This window comes from Nycticebus coucang, chromosome 3 (genome assembly GCF_027406575.1).
Source record: "Nycticebus coucang isolate mNycCou1 chromosome 3, mNycCou1.pri, whole genome shotgun sequence".
Taxonomy (NCBI): domain Eukaryota; kingdom Metazoa; phylum Chordata; class Mammalia; order Primates; family Lorisidae; genus Nycticebus; species Nycticebus coucang.
Window position 1 is genome coordinate 126,771,365 of NC_069782.1, and position 17,978 is coordinate 126,789,342.

At 43.5% G+C, this 17,978-nt stretch overlaps 1 protein-coding gene across 2 annotated transcripts in view; it reads left to right on the forward strand.

The window, feature by feature from the left end:
• Window positions 1-9,281: 9,281 nt before the first annotated feature.
• Window positions 9,282-17,978, forward strand: part of PI4K2A (phosphatidylinositol 4-kinase type 2 alpha) — a 58,481-nt gene continuing 49,784 nt past the window's right edge. Inside the window, exons 1-2 of one of the 2 annotated variants that reach the window (XM_053582871.1) lie at window positions 9,282-9,891; window positions 10,848-10,899. In XM_053582871.1, the coding sequence (XP_053438846.1) occupies window positions 9,734-9,891; window positions 10,848-10,899 (210 nt within the window). In that variant the 5' untranslated portion in view covers window positions 9,282-9,733. The remainder of the gene's footprint in view (window positions 9,892-10,847; window positions 10,900-17,978) is intronic. The other variant, XM_053582870.1, reaches the window with a different exon arrangement.

Below are 17,978 nucleotides of genomic sequence, written 5' to 3' on the forward strand. Positions count from 1 at the left end.
TACCATACACACCAATGTGAGTATCTTTATTTATTTATCTGTTTATTGACAGAGTCTCACTTTGTCGCCCTCTGTAGAGTGCCATGGCATAATACGTCACAGCATACTAATACCCTTGGGCTCAAGCGATCCTCTTCTCTCAGCCTCCGGAATAGCTGGGACTACAGGGACCCACCACAATACTCGTCTATTTTTTTAGAGAGTTAAGTCTCGCTCTTGCTCAGGCTGATCTCCATCCCCTGACCTCACCCAAAGCAACCGCCTTGGCCTTCCAGAGTGCTAGGATTACAGGCGTGAGCCACCGCGCCCAGCCCGTGTATTTATTTGTTGAACAAGGTAAGTACAACACGATCTAGGTTTTGTCAGACTTGCTGTCTTACTCCAGGCACGTGAAAAAAATCCAAGACTTTATTATTAAGAGGAAGCAAGCACATGAAGAAAGTAAGCAAATTGCTTCTCTGGTTGGGATTTCCTTATTTATAGAATATAAAATGATACTATAGTAATAATGATCGTGGAGAGGGCTCATATCTGTGATTCTAGCACTTTAGGAGACTTAGGAGGGAGAATCACTTGAGCCCAGGAGTTTGAGGTTACAGTGAGCCTGTGGTTATGCTGATAGAAAGAGCACTATCTACTTAGAGATCGCAAAGCAAGAAGTAAGGTCAGCTGAGGTATTCTTTTGGTTAAACTATGTTAAACTGTATGGGATTGCCTATAGATAAAATTGCAGTCATAGAGAGAATGAAGCATCAAGGAAACAGATTTCATTAGAATGGAGAATATGTATTTTAAAATATGAAGAAATAGGGCTGAGCCCGGTGGCTCATGCCTGTAATCCTAGCACTCTGGGAGGCTGAGGTGAGTGGAGTGCTTGAGCTCAGGAGTTTGAGACCAGCTTGAGCAAGAGCGAGACCCTGTCTCTAAAAAATAGCTGGATTGTGGTGGGTAACTGTGGTCCCAGCTACTTGGGAGGCTGAGCAAGAGGATCACTTGAACCCAAGAGTTTGAGGTTGCTGTGAGCTGTGACTCCACAGCACTCTACTGAGGGTGACAAAATCAGAATCAAAAGTAAATAAATAAATAAAAGAAAATATGGAGAAATAGTTAAATGTACCGGGTGAACCAAGTTATAGGGCAGCACCTGTGTCTCAAAGGAGTAGCGTGCTGGCCCCATATACTGGAGGTGGCAGATTCAAACTTTTTTGGCTTCAGCAAAAAACAAACCAACAACAACAAAAAAGTTATAAAGAAACCAGAAAATTAGGGAGAAGAATGGTTTGCAGAATGTAGTATATCTTGAATAGGCAAATTCACAGAGACAGAAAATAAGTAGAATAGAGATTACCAGGTGCTGAGGGAAGAGGGGAAAAGAGAGTAATTGTTTAATAGGTATGTTTTTTGTTTAGATAATGAAAAAGTTTTGTGTACAAATAGAAGTGATGGCTGTACAACTTTATGAATATATTTAATATCACTGAATTATGCACTTATGAATGGTTCCATGATGAGTGTTATGCATAGTTTTCAACAATAAAAAAATACAGCTTCTTGTCCAGAGGAGTGCCATTATGAAACCAATATTTTAAGAAAATTAATCTCAGCTCGGCGCTCTCGCTCCGTGGTTAGGGTCCCGGGGCTGGTGGGTTTGAACCTGATCCAGGCCTGATAAACCACAATGACAACTACAACAAAAAAATAGCTGGGTGTTGTGGTGGGTTCCTGTAGTCCCAGCTACTTGGGAGGCTGAGGCAAGAGAATCTCTTAAGTCCAAGAGTTTGAGGTTGCTGTGAGCTGTGACACCATAGCACTCTACTGAGGGTGACATAGTGAGACTCTGTCTCAAAAAAAAAAAAAAGAAAAGAAAAGAAAAAGGAAAAGAAAATTAATACGGTAGTCATAACCAGAGATGATCAGAGAGACACTGGAAACAGTAGCAAACTCAGAAGCCATTGCAATAAAGTAACTAAGACATCCTCAAAGTCTCAAAACTAATGTGGTCTCAGTGGAAATGGAAAGAAAAGTGGTAAATGTGAGACATATTTCATAGGGATATTTATTAAGAATCAACAAAATGTTGAAAGCATGGAACCAGTCTCCCTGGATATGGATCCAGCTTTGTCACTTAATCAACTGAATAAAATTGAGTAAGTTACCTCTTTCAGCCTTAGTTCCTAACATCATATAGGCTGTAAAGCTGGTTATGTGAGTTAATCCATGTCATGCACTTAAAATAATGTCTGGGCACAGTGGTGCACACCCATATTCTAAGCTACATGAGAGGCTGAGACTGATGGTTTGAGCGCTGGAGTTTGAATTAACACTCAGTGAGCTATGATTGTGCCATTGCACTCCAGCCTGTGAGTGACACCCCTGTCTCTTAAAAAGAAAAAAAATCAGGCACATATGTAGCATCTGGCAAGTACTAGCTCTTCATATGTCATAGAGAATATACTGACGCTATTTTCAGTAAAAAGAAAATCAAGTTCTAAGAGGTAGATACAGAAATAAATTCTGAGGGGTTTCCATAGAGAAAAAAACAAAGAAATTCAGAATTCTAGAGAAAAACACCAAATTTAGGAACTTTCCTTGACCACAATTTGAGGCTCACAGGCTAAAAATTAATGATAATGTTGGCACTCAGAAACCAATACCCTAAAATGTGGTGCTTTGACTTGCTGTAGGAGAGAAGCTTCAAGATCTCTCATTCCCACCCCCTTTCTCTCCCAAAGTACAGGTTCTGAAGTTCCTTTAATGGCCCAAAGTCTAGACCCAACAAGGAGAATAATTGGTTTTTCTTTCCCTCTCTGTTTTCATTGTCTGTCAAAGAAAAGAAGACCAAAAATGTCACCGTTTTGAAATTTTTTAAATTTTTATATTTTTTTACACTTGAACAGACCCTTTCATGTGATAGTCTGTTTCTCAGGCTCTTTCAGATTCCAAACAGAACTATTTAAATTTCCCAATCCATTCATTCTTCCTGGTATCATTTATTGCTCCTCAAAGGAATTCCTCTTCTCTACCCTTTCATAACATGTTTTGCCAGAATGGTACACAAGCTTCTGACCCTTGCTGGGTGTTGGGGGCAATCACTCTGCTGTTTCCTATGTACGTATTAATAAATTTGTATGCCTTTTATCCAATTAACATTTCTTTTATGAGTTGATTTTTCAGTGAAACTTCAGAGGGCAAGGGGGAAGTTTTCATTTTGGTTTCTACAATATCAAGAGACCATCTATGTGACTATGATCTCTGAGACACAAGAAGCAGGCTTCATAATTATTTGATGTCTACATAGGAAATGAAATGCATGTCTTGTAACTCAAAGGGGCATCTGAACCATCTGTATGGACTTTTGTCTAGAATGGTTTATTTTATTTGGCTAAAAGAATTTAGGACATTTGCATACATATAATTAAATAATAGTTCTTTCAGTTTAATTCTTCTGCTTAGCTGTGACAACACTTTGACTCAAGAAAGAATGACATCATTCCCAAATGACTCATGGGAATAAAAAAATATGTAAAAGAAAGAATGTTGTAACTGTATGGCTGGTTATCTTTTGTGAAAACCCATACTTCTAAGGCTGCTGATTAAGCATAAAAATAAAATAACATCAACAATGGCCTCAGCAGTGATAAAAAGCTACTGTTTGTTAGGCCAGGGGCGGTGACTCTGGGAGGCCAAGGCAGGTGGATTGCCTGAGCTCAGGAGTTCAGACCAGCTTGAGCTAGAGCAAGACCCTGTCTCTAAAAATAGCCAGGCATTATGGTGGGGGCCTACAGTCCCAGCTGCTTGGGAGGCTGAGGCAAGACAATCACTTGAGCCCAAGAGTTTGAGGTTGCTGTGAGCTATGATGCCATGGCACTCTACTCAGGGCGACAGAGTGAGACTCTGTCTCCATAAAAAAAAAAAAAAAAGTTACCACTTGTTGAGTGCTATTTATGTACAAAGCACTATACTAAGTGCTCTGTGTATATTATTTTGATTCTTGTTTAAGCACCATAGGGATGATTATTCCCATTTTATAGATTAGGAAACTGAAGGTTAGAGTGGTTAAGTAACTCATCCAAAATAAGTAATCAGTGCGGTGCCTATGGTTCAGTGAGTAGGGCGCCGGCCCCATATACTGAGGGTGGCGGGTTCAAACCCGGCCCTGGCCAAACTGCAACAAAGAAAAATAGCCAGGCATTGTGGCGGGCATCTGTAGTCCCAGCTACTTGGGAGACTGAGGCAAGAGAATTGTCTAAGCCCAAGAGTTGAAGGTTGCTGTGAGCTGTGATACTACAGCACTGTACTGAGGGTGACAAAGTGAGACTCTGTCTGTAAAAAACAAAAAAACAAGTAATCATTGTGGAGATGGAATTCAAACTCAAATGTCTCTCATTCCCAAGCCCATGTTTCTAAACATCACATTCTATACTTCAGAAGGTAGTGTTAGCATAAATTTTTTTTTTTTTTTTTTGTGGTTTTTGGCCGGGGCCGGGTTTGAACCCGCCACCTCCGGCATATGGGACTGGCGCCCTACTCCTTGAGCCACAGGCACCGCCCCAGCATAAATTTTAATTGCGTTGACCTAAAAGGAAGAAGCTGAGGCAAAAGAGAGTTTATTTGGGTCACGCTTGAGGATTGTAACCCATGGATAGATTCAAGTTGCCCTGAATATACACTCTGATTAGCAGCAGTTACAGTGGATTTTTTTTTTTTGAGACAGGTCTTGCTTTGTTGCCTGGACTAGAGTGCAGTGGCATCATCATAGCCCACTGTAACTTCAAACTCTTTTGCTCAAATGATCTTCCTGCCTCAGCCTCCTAAGTAGCTGGGACTACAGACATGCACTACCACATTTGGGTAATTTTTAAACTTTTTATAGATATGGGTTTTAGCTATGTTGTCCAGGCTGTTCTTGAACTCCTGACTTCAAGAAATCCTTCCCCCTAAGTCTCCCAAAGTGCTAGGATTACAGGCGTGAGCCACGGTGCTTGGCTGAGATTTTATTTCTTATAATGGATTGCAACCTTCAGACTGGGAAGTGGAGACTTTGCCTGAGACTGAAAGCAGGCCAAAGGTGGGACAGGAGTTTTATGCTAACTGGGTTGGCTATATATACATATGTAACAGGTTATAAGAATTACGAATATTCAGGCGGCGCCTGTGGCTAGTGAGTAGGGCGCCGATCCCTTATACTGAGGGTGATGGGCTCCAACTGGCCCCGGCCAGCAAAACAGCAGTGGCAACTGCAATAAAAATAGCCAGGCATTGTGGCAGGCGCCCGTAGTCCCAGGTACTCTGGAGGCTGAGGCAAGAGAATCGCCCTAGCCCAAGAGCTGGAGGTTGCTGTGATCTGTGATGCCAGGGCATTCTACTGAGGGTGACAAGGTAAGATTCTGTCCCCCCCGCCCAGAAAAGAATTAGGAATATTAATGAAAGGGGTGTCACATATGATAAGTAAACATATGTTACATATATTCCATGTTTACTTCAGAGAGAAGACTTAACATTAAAATGCAGTAAAATTAGGCTCTATATATCAAAAGGTGAAACATAGGCCCAAAAGTACTTTGAGCACAGCCTCCATAAACCAAGCAGAACCACTTCATGGTCAGTTTATCAGGAAGGAATGTTTTGAAAACTGGTCAGCCGTCCATGTCCAAATGGTGAAAAGGGAAGGAGTTTGGTCATGTTGTTAGACTGTTGGATAACTAAAAGAGTCTCCTGTTCTTTGTTTTCTAAGGCTGGTTTCTGTTTAACTTTCAGCAAAAAAAGCCTAGTGATGGTTAGTAAGGAAGAAGGTATATTGAGGCATGACCAACCTCCTGTGTTGCCATCACCAGGAAACTTAGTTTTTAAAAGTTTCTTGCAGAGCTGGGCATGGTAGCTCACACCTGTAATCAATCCTAGCACTCTTGTAGGCTGAAGCAGGAGGATTGCTTGTGCTCGGGAGTTTGAGACCAGCCTGAGCAAGAGAGAGATCCAGTCTCTACTAAAAATAGAAAAATTAGCCAGGCATAGTGGCACATGTCTGTAGTCCCAGCTACTCAGGAGGTTGAGGCAAGAGGATAGGTCAAGCCCAGGAGTTTGAGGTTGCTGTGGACTATGATACCACAACACTCTACCCAGGGTGACAGAGTAAGACTGTCTCCAAAAAAATTTCTTTTTTCTTGGTATTTCCTTGGCCAAGAGAGGTCCATTCAATTTGGGGAGATGGGGTTTAGGATTTTATTTTTCTTCCATATGTGCAAATATTTATACCATCTGTTTTGTTGTTGTTGTTGTTGTTGAGACAAGGTCCCACCCTATGCCCCTGAGCAGAGTGCAGTGGGCGTGGTAGCTCACCACAACCTCAGACTGGGGCTGCGGGCACCCCGCTGCCTCAGCCTCCGGAAACCGCTGGGATTACAGGCGCTCGCCTCAGCGCCCGGCTGGGTTTTTTCATTTTTTTCATGAGTCGAGGTCTCACTGTCGCTCAGGCAAGTCTCAAACTCCTGAGCTCAAGCGATTCTCCCTCCTCAGCCTCCCACAGTGCTGGGATTACAGGCGTGAGCCACTGCGCGGGGCTAAGGTGCTGGAGCATCTGGAGATTTTGGTATCCATGAAGGGTTCTGGAACCAATCGCCTGTGGATACTGTTATTTCCCAAACAGAGGGATTTTTTTTGCATGGTGGGGATTGAGTCCATAGACTCAGCCAAGTTGGTTATAGCAAGTTTTTTTTTATTATTTGATATATATAAGGACTACACCAGGGATAGAGTTCCCGCTTTAAACAAGGAGGTTGGGGTGGCTTATAGTCAGATGGTAATGAAGTGTGATCTGATAGGATCTTGCAATGGGATGATGCCAGGAAGCATAGTCTGACTGGATCTGTCACCTGGGGGTGACACCAGGGTTCAATCTGATTGGATCCAGGTTCCCAAGTGGTGTCCACTTATTAATTCAGTCCCTGCTTTTCTGTTGGAGCTCTGAGGTTCTGCCTATGATTGCATGCCTGGTTCATCTGTGTATGTTTAGGCAACCTAACTTTCAAACAGCAATTGAAAAACAACTGCAACTTTGTTACATACAAGTTGAGTCAGGGCTCTGTGCCAGTAGCACAGTGGTTATGGTGCTGGCCGCATGCACTGAGGCTGGTGGATTCCGAACCTGGCCCAGGCTAGCTGGACAACAATGACAACTGCAACAAAAAATAGATGGGCGTTGGTGGGTGCTTGTAGTCCCAGCTACTGGGAGGCTGAGGCAAGAGAATGAGGCAAGAGAATCACTTAAGTCCAGGAGTTTGAGGTTTCTGTGAGCTGTGACACAACTGCACTCTACTGAGGGCAACATAGTGAGATTCTGTCTCAAAAAAAAAAAAAAATGAAAAGGTGGCACTTGTAGCTCAAGCAGCTAAGGTACCAGCCACATACACCAGAGCTGGTGGGTTTGAATCCGGCCTAAGCCTGCCAAACAATGACAACTACAACCAAAAAATAGCCAGGCAGTGTGGCAGGCACCTGTAGTCCCAGCTACTTGGGAGGCTGAGGCACGAGAATCGCTTAAGCCCTGGAGTTTGAGGTTCCTGTGAGCTGTGAATCACAGTACTCTACTGGGGGCTAAAGCTTGATGCTCTGTCTCAAAAAAAAAAAAAAAAAAGTTAAGTGAGATTGGTTGGAGGGGATTACAATACCCTGGGACAACTATACTCCATCTAAATAGGCATCTTCTTTAGATGCCACCCATACTCATTACGGAGTTACTTTGGATGCCTGGGTCTGGAGCTGGTCCACTCTCCATCACTTCTCTACTCAAGACCTGTTTTCTTGGCTCGGCATCTGTAGCACAGTGCTTACGGCTCCAAACACGTACACCTGAGGCTGGTGGGTTCGAACCCGGCCTCTGCCAGCTAAAATGACAACTGCAACAAAATATAACTGGGCGTTATGGCAAGTGCCTGTAATCCCAGCTAATTGGAAGGCTGAGGCAAGAGAATCGCCTAAGCCCAGGAGTTGGAGGTTGCTGTGAGCTGTGACGTCTCTCTACCAGGGCAATAAAGTGAGACTGTCTCAAAAAAAAAGAATAGAAGCATTGAGCAGTTGGGCCAGGCACAGTGTAATAGCTCAGAGCTGTCTGAGGTGTGAAGTGTGTAAAATTCATCAGGCCCAGAGAGCTGTGAGCATTGGACTTCAATTCTAGCCTCCCACATCCATCCCTGGGGCAATTGTTTTTCATATATATATTTTTAGGAATACCTAAAAATCCTGGAGGTAATTGTTCAAAGACAGTTTGCACCAGACTAGCTGCCTCACCCTTCATCTTCATGTTCCTGGAGTTTGCGATACCAAGAACAATGTATAGCCAATCTATAGCCTATTTTACATATATATATATTTATTTTCTATTTTTTATTTTTAGAGATAGGGTCTTTCTCTGTCTCTGTTGCCCAGGCTGAAGTGGAGTGGCATACAGCACACTGCAGCCTCCAACTCCTGGGCTCAAGTGAGCCTTCTGCCTCAGCCTTTTGAGTAGCTGGGACTACAGACGTAAGCCAACACGCCTGGCTAATTTTTTAAAATTTTTTTCGTAGAGAAGAGGTCTGTATAATTTGCCCAAGCTGGTCTGGATCTCGCGGCCCCAAGAGATCCTCGCACCTCCACCTCCCAAAGTGCTGAGATTACAGATGTGAGCCACTGTGCCCAGCCAATCGCTTGTTATTTTAATGTAAATACTTAGTAAACAATTTAGGAACTGCCCCTTCTTTTGCTTAAAAATCTACTTGTCATTGCTGATCATTAAATGTGTGTACATTCAGGGCAGCTTGAATCTGTGCTCCTGGGTTGCAATCCTCAAGCTTGGTTCAAATAAACTCTCTACTTCGATTAATTTTGCCTCAGCTTCTTCCTTTTAGGTAGACATGGCTGGAATTTATAAAAGACCTTTCACTGAGGCAGAGCAATGTTTTTTATTTTGTTTTTTTCTTCCCTGCTCTCTCTAGCACTTAGAACATAGTAGGTGCTCAGTTAATGAATGAGCACATGACTGAATGAAGCAGTTACAAAATGAAATTTCTCCAGACTTATCACCGGTTCAAAGTAAACACTCCGTGAGTGACAGGAAGGTGCTCATTTGAAAGCCAAATATCGCTCAGCCAATTGGAAGCCAAGTGCGGGCTGGAACGGCAGGAACAGAGGGAGTGTCTGACCCTAGGTTGGCTCTTGGAGCATGCGCAGTCTTCACAGAGGGTGACGCGGTTGCAATTGCGAAGGCCGCGATTGCGTAGGAGCAGGTTCTGATTGGCTACTGTCCGCGCGCGAGGGGTCTCTCCTACTCGTCGCCAAGTAAACAGGCAGGGAGGGGCGGGGCCAAGGAGACTCCGGGACCCGGTTGGCTCGGCGGGGGCCGCGGGGGGTGTCGCGGATTGATAGCGGTCGCGAGCTCTGCTGTGTGGAGCGCGCCGGGTCCCGGAGCCGGCTGCCTGAGGGATGGACGAAACGAGCCCACTAGTGTCCCCTGAGCGGACCCTTGCCCGGGACTTCACCTTCCCGTCGGCCTCGGGAGCTCACTTTCCGCAGGTGCCCGGGGGCGCGGTCCGAGTGGCGGGGGCTGCAGGCTCAGTCCCCTCTCCGCCGAGCTCGCCGGGCCACGACCGGGAGCGGCAACCACTGCTGGATCGGGCCCGGGGCGCGGCGGCCCAAGGCCAGACCCATACCGTGGCGGCGCAGGCCCAAGCCCTGGCCGCCCAGGCCGCGGCGGCGGCGCATGCAGCGCAGGCCCACCGTGAGCGGAACGAGTTCCCGGAGGACCCTGAGTTCGAGACCGTGGTGCGACAGGCCGAGCTGGCCATGGAGCGGGGCATCTTTCCTGAGCGCATCTACCAAGGCTCCAGCGGAAGCTACTTCGTTAAGGACCTTCAGGGGGTGAGAGCGGGGGTGGAGGCTGCAGCAGCAGGCTTGGGGCGAGTGGGGCTCTGGGAGTTTTGGGCTTCTCACAGCCAGAGGGAGAAGCGGGGCTTGAAAGGCTGCAAAAGGGAGAAACTTCACAGTGCGCTCCAGTAGGGATTTTGAGAGGTGACCGCGGACTGGAGATGGGGAACCTCTGCACAATGAAGAAATAAATCAGAACCTATTTGGTGGGGTAGGAGTGAGCGGAAAATGAAAAGAGGAAATTGACAATATACAGGCCAGGGGCCCAGCAGAGTGCTGGGGCACTCTGCCTTTGTACAGAGAGGCAACTTTCTTGTAGGTTACTTAGCTTTAAACTACTGAGACTACTTTTCTGCCATTGAACTTAGGCTTGTTCTCTTTTTTTTTTTTTGGACCAAACCAGCGTGTTGGGCTTTGGGCCTGCAGCAATGTGTCACTGTTCACTGAGGAAGATGGGTGACCGATCAGGGGCTCTGAGGATGCAGGTCCAGCTTTCTGTGTTGTGGGGGATTACTCCCGCCACCCTCCCAGTGCTCTTACTGACAGACAGATGACAATAATACAGTGGGCGGACTCACCAGTTTAATCTGTCCCGGTTATTGCTCACTTCTGGGAAAGGGTTCAAATCCTTGTTGATGGCTTTCAGTTTAGAATGTGGAGTTTTAGAAACATGAGACTATCTGCTACCTTTTACTTTAATTTCTCTCCCAAGACTATCAGCAGTTTGCCTTTCAGCTAAGATAGTGTTTGGTGATCTTTATTTTGTCCTTTGCATGTGTTGATGGGATGGGATGAGACATGGAGTGACCACCAGGTCAGCTGAGAAGGGGTCTTTATCCTTTTGAGAACTGCTGAAGAGTTCATGGCATTTGACTTAGATAAAATCAGATAACATTGGAAGAACAGAAGGACAAGAAATATAGCAAGTCTTTCCTGTCTTAAATTTTCAGATCCGCCAGAATGGTTCATTGGAAAATTATTATTGTTATACTTCTTAAAATGGTGAGTGTCGGGCGGCGCCTGTGGCTCAGTGAGTAGGGCGCCGGCCCCATATGCCGAGGGTGGAGGGTTCAAACCCAGCTCCGGCCAAACTAACAAAAAAATAGCCGGGCGTTGTGGCGGGCGCCTGTGGTCCCAGCTGCTCGGGAGGCTGAGGCAAGAGAATCACGTAAGCCCAGGAGTGAGAGGTTGCTGTGAGCCGTATGATGCCACGCACTCTACCCGAGGTCGGGACAGTGAGACTCTGTCTCTACAAAAAAAAAAAAAAAAAAAAAATGGTGGGTGTCAGAGTTTCCCCAGATTTCCCCTGCATCTCTCCAATTTCATAAAACTCTTTAGATGGGCAGTGTGCTGTTCTGATAGGAGTACTGAGCAGCAGGATGGGCTGTGACTTTGTAGCTCTCAGCTTCATTGAATGACTCACTATTGACCCAGAGTTTTGAGTTGTCCCTGAATTATCATCAAGAATCAAAGAGCAGTTCTACCTTCAACTGAGTTAGTAAAAACTTTGAGAGTAACAAGTCTTTCTTAGTCTTTCATATGGGGAGCTTGAAAGCTCAAAGGGGAACTACCATTTCTAGAACCAATGAGAGGTGAGTGCAAGGTGCTTTTATTTATTTATTTTTATTTGGGAACAGAATGAGCCTTAAGATATGAGTTGTTGTTTTTTTTTTTTTAGGTATTTTTAGTTTGTTGGCTGGCTAAAATGTAAGAAGGGGCTAAAATTATCACTGACAAGTACTGGAGAAGGAAGATTTTTGTTTTTCTTTCATGACTGTTATAGCTCTGTTGAAAGTGTGTTAGGTCAACTGAGAAGTGGTCTGGTGCTTTCACAAGTGGGAGTAATATGATTTCTCAACTCTGCCTGGTGGGTAAGGTACTCTCTCTCAGTATATAGGCCACAGAGGATGTCAGACCATAGGTGTGATTTTTGGTGGTTCTAGGATTCCAGACTATGGTCTTTTCTTGGAGAGGAAATCAAAACACAGATGCCCTGATAAAACATATCAATGGATCCATTCTCTTTCCACTGAGGAAAATATGATTTAGAACAGAGGATCACTTCCTAAATGCTGTGGTGGGTCAGACTTACCCACAGACTTACCATATTGGAATTGTCATCTCCTCCTCTGCTTCAAATGTATTTCTTTATTTAACAAATAGTTACATAGCACTTACCTATATGCCAGGTACTGTTTTAAGTGCTTTATAAATAATAACTTACTTAATCCTCATAACCACCCTCAAGGAGGATACTATTATTATCTCCACAGATGATAACGCAGATGCGCACAGAGTGTAACTAAGGTCTCACTCCTAGTAAGTGGTAGAGGCAGGATTGGACCCAGGCAGATGGGTCCTAGAGTTCATGTTCCTAACCACTATGCTCTGCTGCCTCAGAGTTAGCCATCTGAATTTCTGGTTTCTCTTTTCAGCTACTATATTGGTTAGTATTGAATTTGGCAATGTGTGACAGATATTTTAAGATAATAAGGACATAAAAAAGGTTCATTTATCTCTCAGGTAAAAGAAGTCTATGGGCTGCTAGGGGCTGGCATGGCTTTTCACTTTATTGGGTATACATGCCTTTTTCATTCAGTTGATAGCCATCCTGAGTGTGTGGCTTCCACTTTGTGACCCAAAATGGCTACTCAAGCTGCAACATCTGTCTGCTTTTCAGCTGGTTGGCAGAAGGAAAGAGAGAGGGAGAATATGCCCTCACCCTTTAAGGCACTTTCTATAAATTGCAGCAGAATCTTCTGCTTATATCTCATTGTCTAGAACTTAGCTGCAGTAGTAAGCTGAGAACTCTAGTCTTTAATTATTTATTTTTTTGCTCAGCTAAATATCAAGGGTCTTGTCTCCAGAGAAGAAGGAAGAATAGATATTGGGGGAACCAACAGTTTCTACAATAGCTTTAGAACTTAGTGTGAAAGATTTTTGAAGATAACAGCCCTGATTCCATTTCCCTATTTAGGAAGGTTTCTGCCCCAGTGGTGACCTGAAACAGTAAGATGGAAAATGATAGATTAGAAGTCATGGTGGAGAGTGTTCCCATTACCCCTCCTCACTTACATCTTTCTGTTTTAGGTCTTGTACTTACTCAACTACAAAATTCAGGGGCCTTTTCTCTTTTGTTTAGAGTAATATTAGTTGTTCATCTTGCCAAGAATCATAGAATAGCATGTGACTTAATAGTTTAAGAGGATTAAATCAGATATCACACGTGAAAGCCCCTGGCATAGTTCCTGGTGCTTAGTGGGAGCTCAGAGTTTTTTTCTTTTTAAATTATATACCTACTGCCCTCTGGATTAGGCTTTCTTGGATACATGGCATTGAATAAGGGAAAAATAGTTATAATGTTTTTTTTTTTTTAAGCTAGGGTCTTACTTTGTAGCCTAGGCTGGAGTATAGTGCCATGATCATAGTTCATTACAGGCTTGAACTCCTGGGCTCAAGTGATTCTCTTGCCTCAGTCTCTTGAGTAGCTGTTACTATAGGTGTATGTTTGCCTAATTTTTCTTATTTTTGTTTTTTAGAGACAGAGTCTCACTATGTTGTGCCGGCTAGTTTTGAACTCCTGGCCTCAAGCAATCTTCCTGCCTCAGGCTCCTGAATCATGAGAGCCACCATACCTGGCAAAAGTAGTATAATTTTCAGAAGATGCTTTCATAACCATTGAGAGTAGGTACTCATTAGGTAATGGTAATTTTTTGTTGTTATTGTTTCAGTTGTTTTTTTTTTTTTTTTTGCCAGAGCTGGGTTTGAACCCACCACCTCCAGTATATGGGGCCGTGCCCTACTCTTTGAATCACAGGTGCCACTCAGGTAATGCTAATTGGTATTTGTATCAAAATATGAATTACAGTGTCTGGAAAGGCACTGCCCACATGTTATGGGATTTTGGCCCATATCAGTGATTTTCAACCATTTAAAAATACTTTATCCACCAAGATTTTGTCATGAAAATGATATTTTCCCCCCATTTTTCAAATATGCAATTGTTATAATATTGAATGTACATTTCCCAACTAACCTCCAAGAAATTCTGGTGTCTTTCCATTTGGTTGAGAAGCATATTGATAGCCATCACCAAATAGAAAATAGAATAAAATTATTTTACCATTATAAATAGTACATTTATATATCTGGACTTGATATACATTCAAGTCTATATATCATATACAGATATAGCTCTTGAGATTGTAAGCATCATCTGCCATTTCTTGCAGAGAGCTGTTCCAAGCCACAAGTTGGAATGGGTGAGATAGGTCGATGGCAGTGGGTGGGAAAATAAATACAGGTTAACTTTCACTACATTCTATGTATTTTGGCTCCATCTTCTTTTGGGGTTTTATATATTTAGAGTAGCCTATCTCACTCCCTTTTGTAAGTGTTAGCATGTAAAAAGGCTTCTATACTTATATAGCTAAATTGGGGATTGCTATTTCCCTCCAACCTCTACCACGGAATATAGCAGTTCTTAGAGCGTGGTCCAGAAACCCCTGTGAGTTCCTTTTTTGGGGTCACAGGTCAAAACTATTTTCTTTATAATTATAAGACCTTATTTGCCTTTTTTATTCTCATTTCCTTATGACTGTAGAGTGGATATTTCCAAGAGATTACATGATATGTAGTATTGAAACATTGAATACTAAGGAAGAGATGAGAATACATTTGTCATCTATTAGGTCAGACATTAGAGAGGTTTATTGGTCTTGAACTCCTGGCCTCAAACAATCCTCCTGCCTCAGCTTCCTGACTAGCTGGGATTATAGACATAAGCCACTATACTTGGCCTAAAATATTTCTTTGAAAATAGAGTTATTTTTCACAAAAATGGGTCATTTATGTTAACTATGATAGATTTTTTATTAAGTGAATTCATAGTTTTAAAATTTCAGTTTTAATTTCTTTCTTTTTCTTTTTTTTTGCAGTTTTTGGCCGGGGCTGGTGAACCCACCTCCTCTGGCATATGGGGCCGGTGCCCTACTCCTTTGAGCCACAGGCGCTGCCCTTAGTTTTAATTTCTAATACAGCAAATATAGCCTTTATTCACGTAAAGAAATGCTTTTTTGTGGTCCTTAATAATCTTTAAAAGAGTTTAAAGGGGTCATACGATGAAAAATTTTAAGAATTATCTACTGTATATTTACCAAACTTGAAAAAAATCATCTTTTTTTTTTTGAGACAGAGCCTAAAGCTGTTGCCCTGGGTAGAGTGCCGTGGCATCACAGCTCACAGCAACCTCCAACTCCTGGGCTCAAGCGATTCTCCTGCCTCTGCCTCCCAAGTAGCTGGGACTACAGGGGCCCTCCACAACGTCTGGCTATTTTTTTTTTGGTCGCAGCCGTCATTGTTTGGCGGGCCCAGGCTGGATTCAAACCCGCCAGCTCAGGTGTATGTAGCTGGCGCCTTAGCTGCTTGAGCCATAGGCGCCGAGCCAAAAAAAAAAATCTTCTTTTATAAGTGGTCATTTCTGGCTTGGCTCATTGACTCATGCTTTATAATCCTACCACTCTGGCAGTCCCAAGGGGGGAAGATTGCTTGAGCTCAAGAGTTCAAGACCAGCCTGAGCAAAGTGAGAACCTGTCTCTACTAAAAATAGAAAAATTAGCTAGGTTGGTAGAGCATGTCTTCTTGTCTCAGCTACTCGGAAGGCTGAGGCAGGATTGCTTGAGCCCGGGAGTTTGAGGTTGCTGTGAGCTAGGCTAAGGCTATGGCATTCTACCCTGGGTGACAGAGTGAGACTCTGTCTCCAAAAAAAAAAAAAGTCATTCTAGATATTTCACTGTGTAATATGAATGATTGCTTGAACTCTTTCAAATTTTAGGGGCTGAGTGTGGTGGCTTATGCCTGGAACCACAGCACTTTGGGAGGCCAAGGTATGAGGATTGCTTGAGGTCTTGAGTTCAAGACCAACCTGGGCAACATAGCAATGCCCTGTCTCAAATAAATAAATAAATATGATAAATTATTTTAGGTTCTTGGAGGAAAGGGCCTCTTTTAGCATAGTGTAGTACCTTCTTGTTGTTGCTGGATAAATATAGGAAACCCTCTGGGTTCCAGTTGCAGTAATTGGTCGGGGGTCCCTGAAACCAGCCAGTGAGTGGTCCTTTGCTTCCTTGTATGGTTCCAGTTTTATACCAAACTGTACAGATTGCTGCTACTTAAGCTTTCTGTACCTAACCCCTCCACCACCCTTTGTTTTTTTGAGACAGAGTCTCACTTTGTTACCCTCAGTAGAGTACTGTGGCGTCACAGCTCAGAGCAACCTCATACTCTTGGGCTTAAGCAATTCCCTGGCCTCAGTTTCCTGAGTAGCTGGGACTACAGGTGCCTGCCACAACTGGAGACAAGGTCTTGCTCTGGCTCAGGCTGGTCTCAAACTCAGATGATCCACCTGCCTCAGCCTCCCAGAGTGCTAGGATTACAGGTCTGAGCCACCTCGCTTGGCACCTTTGTTTTAGGTCTGTATGTATGTATGTACATATGTATATATATGTGTATTTTGAGGTAGAATCACTCTGCCCTGGGTAGGAATGCTGTGTTGTCATAGCTCAAAGCAACTTTAAACTCCTGGGCTCAAGTGATCTTCTTGCCTCAGTCTCCCCAGTAGCTGGGACTACAGGTACCTGCCTCAAGACCGGGCTAGTTTTTTCTATTTTTAGTAGAGGGTCTTTCTCCCTTGCTCAGGCTGATCTCAAACTCCTGAGCTTAGGCTATCAACCTGCCTTGGCCTCTCAGAGTGCTAGGATTACTAGCATGAGCCACTGTGTCCAGTCCTGACACTACCCTTTACTAAAAGGGGGGAGGGTTAGTAAGTAGTTGTTAAGTAAAGATATTTTTAATGTATTGACATTAAACTGAGGCTTTCTCCTAGATGTAATAAAGGAATTGAAAGTCTATTAAAGATAGAGAATGGGAGAAAAATTAGGCAGTAGTCATTTACTTTCTCAGCTAAATACTGGTGAGTATTTTTCTAATTTGAATGGTTTTAGAGATTGTTCTTTATGAATGAGAGAGTATTTTTTATTTTTTGTGTCTAGAGTGCCGTGGCCCAGGCTAGAGTGCTGCCATGCCAGCCCAGCTCACAGCAACCTTAAATTCCTGGCTCAAGTAATCCTCCTGCCTCAGCCTCCCGAGTGACTGGGACTACGGGAGCCCACCACAATACCCAGTTAATTTTTCATTTTTAGTAGAGATGGAGTCTTGTTCTTGGTCAGGCTGGTTTGAAACTCTCGGGCTGAAGAGATCTTCCCACCTCAGCTCCCAGAGTGCTAGGATTACAAATGTGACTCTCCCCCCAAGTTGTGAATGAGGAGCATATTCTTTTTTTTTTTTTGCAGTTTTTGGCTGGGGCTGAGTTTGAACTCACCACCTCTGGCATATGGGGCCAGTGCCCTACCCTTTTGAGCCATAGGCACTGCCCGAAGAGCATATTCTTGATTATTAGTAACATAGTTGATTATAAGAAGTGAACATTGTTTTTGGAAATGACCAGAGTCTGTTTTATGTCTCTATCTAGGAAACTCACAGAATGCTCACACAAACTAGGCCCAGAGAAAATGTTAACAGAATTCAGTTGAACTGAGGCCTAGACTTATTTTTGAAAGGCACTTATTTCCTTCTCTCTGGATGCCTTCTGTTCCTCCATTCTTCTTATCTTGCCATTCCCTTATTTATCTACTCCAGACAGTATTTATTTATTTATTTATTTATTTTTGGCTGGGGCTGGGTTTGAACCCACCACCTCCGGCATATGGGACCAGCGCCCTACTCCTTGAGCCACAGGCACTGCCCGACAGTATTTATTTTTAATTATTTTTTTCTAACCACTATGCTATTGGAACACAGACAGTATTCTTTGATGAAGCTTCGGTACTACAGAGATAACCATCATTACTAATGCTTTTAGAGTTAATGAAATACTTTCTGATTCTCCTTATGGTAGAAGGAAATTGAGAAGTTTGAGAGGTTAGTCTATAGATGACTCTTGGCTGCAGTCTTGGCCTTCAAGTTCTGCTTTTTCTTTAAGTGGGAGTATTTACCACTTGGCCTCAGCCCTGATACTTTTCAGC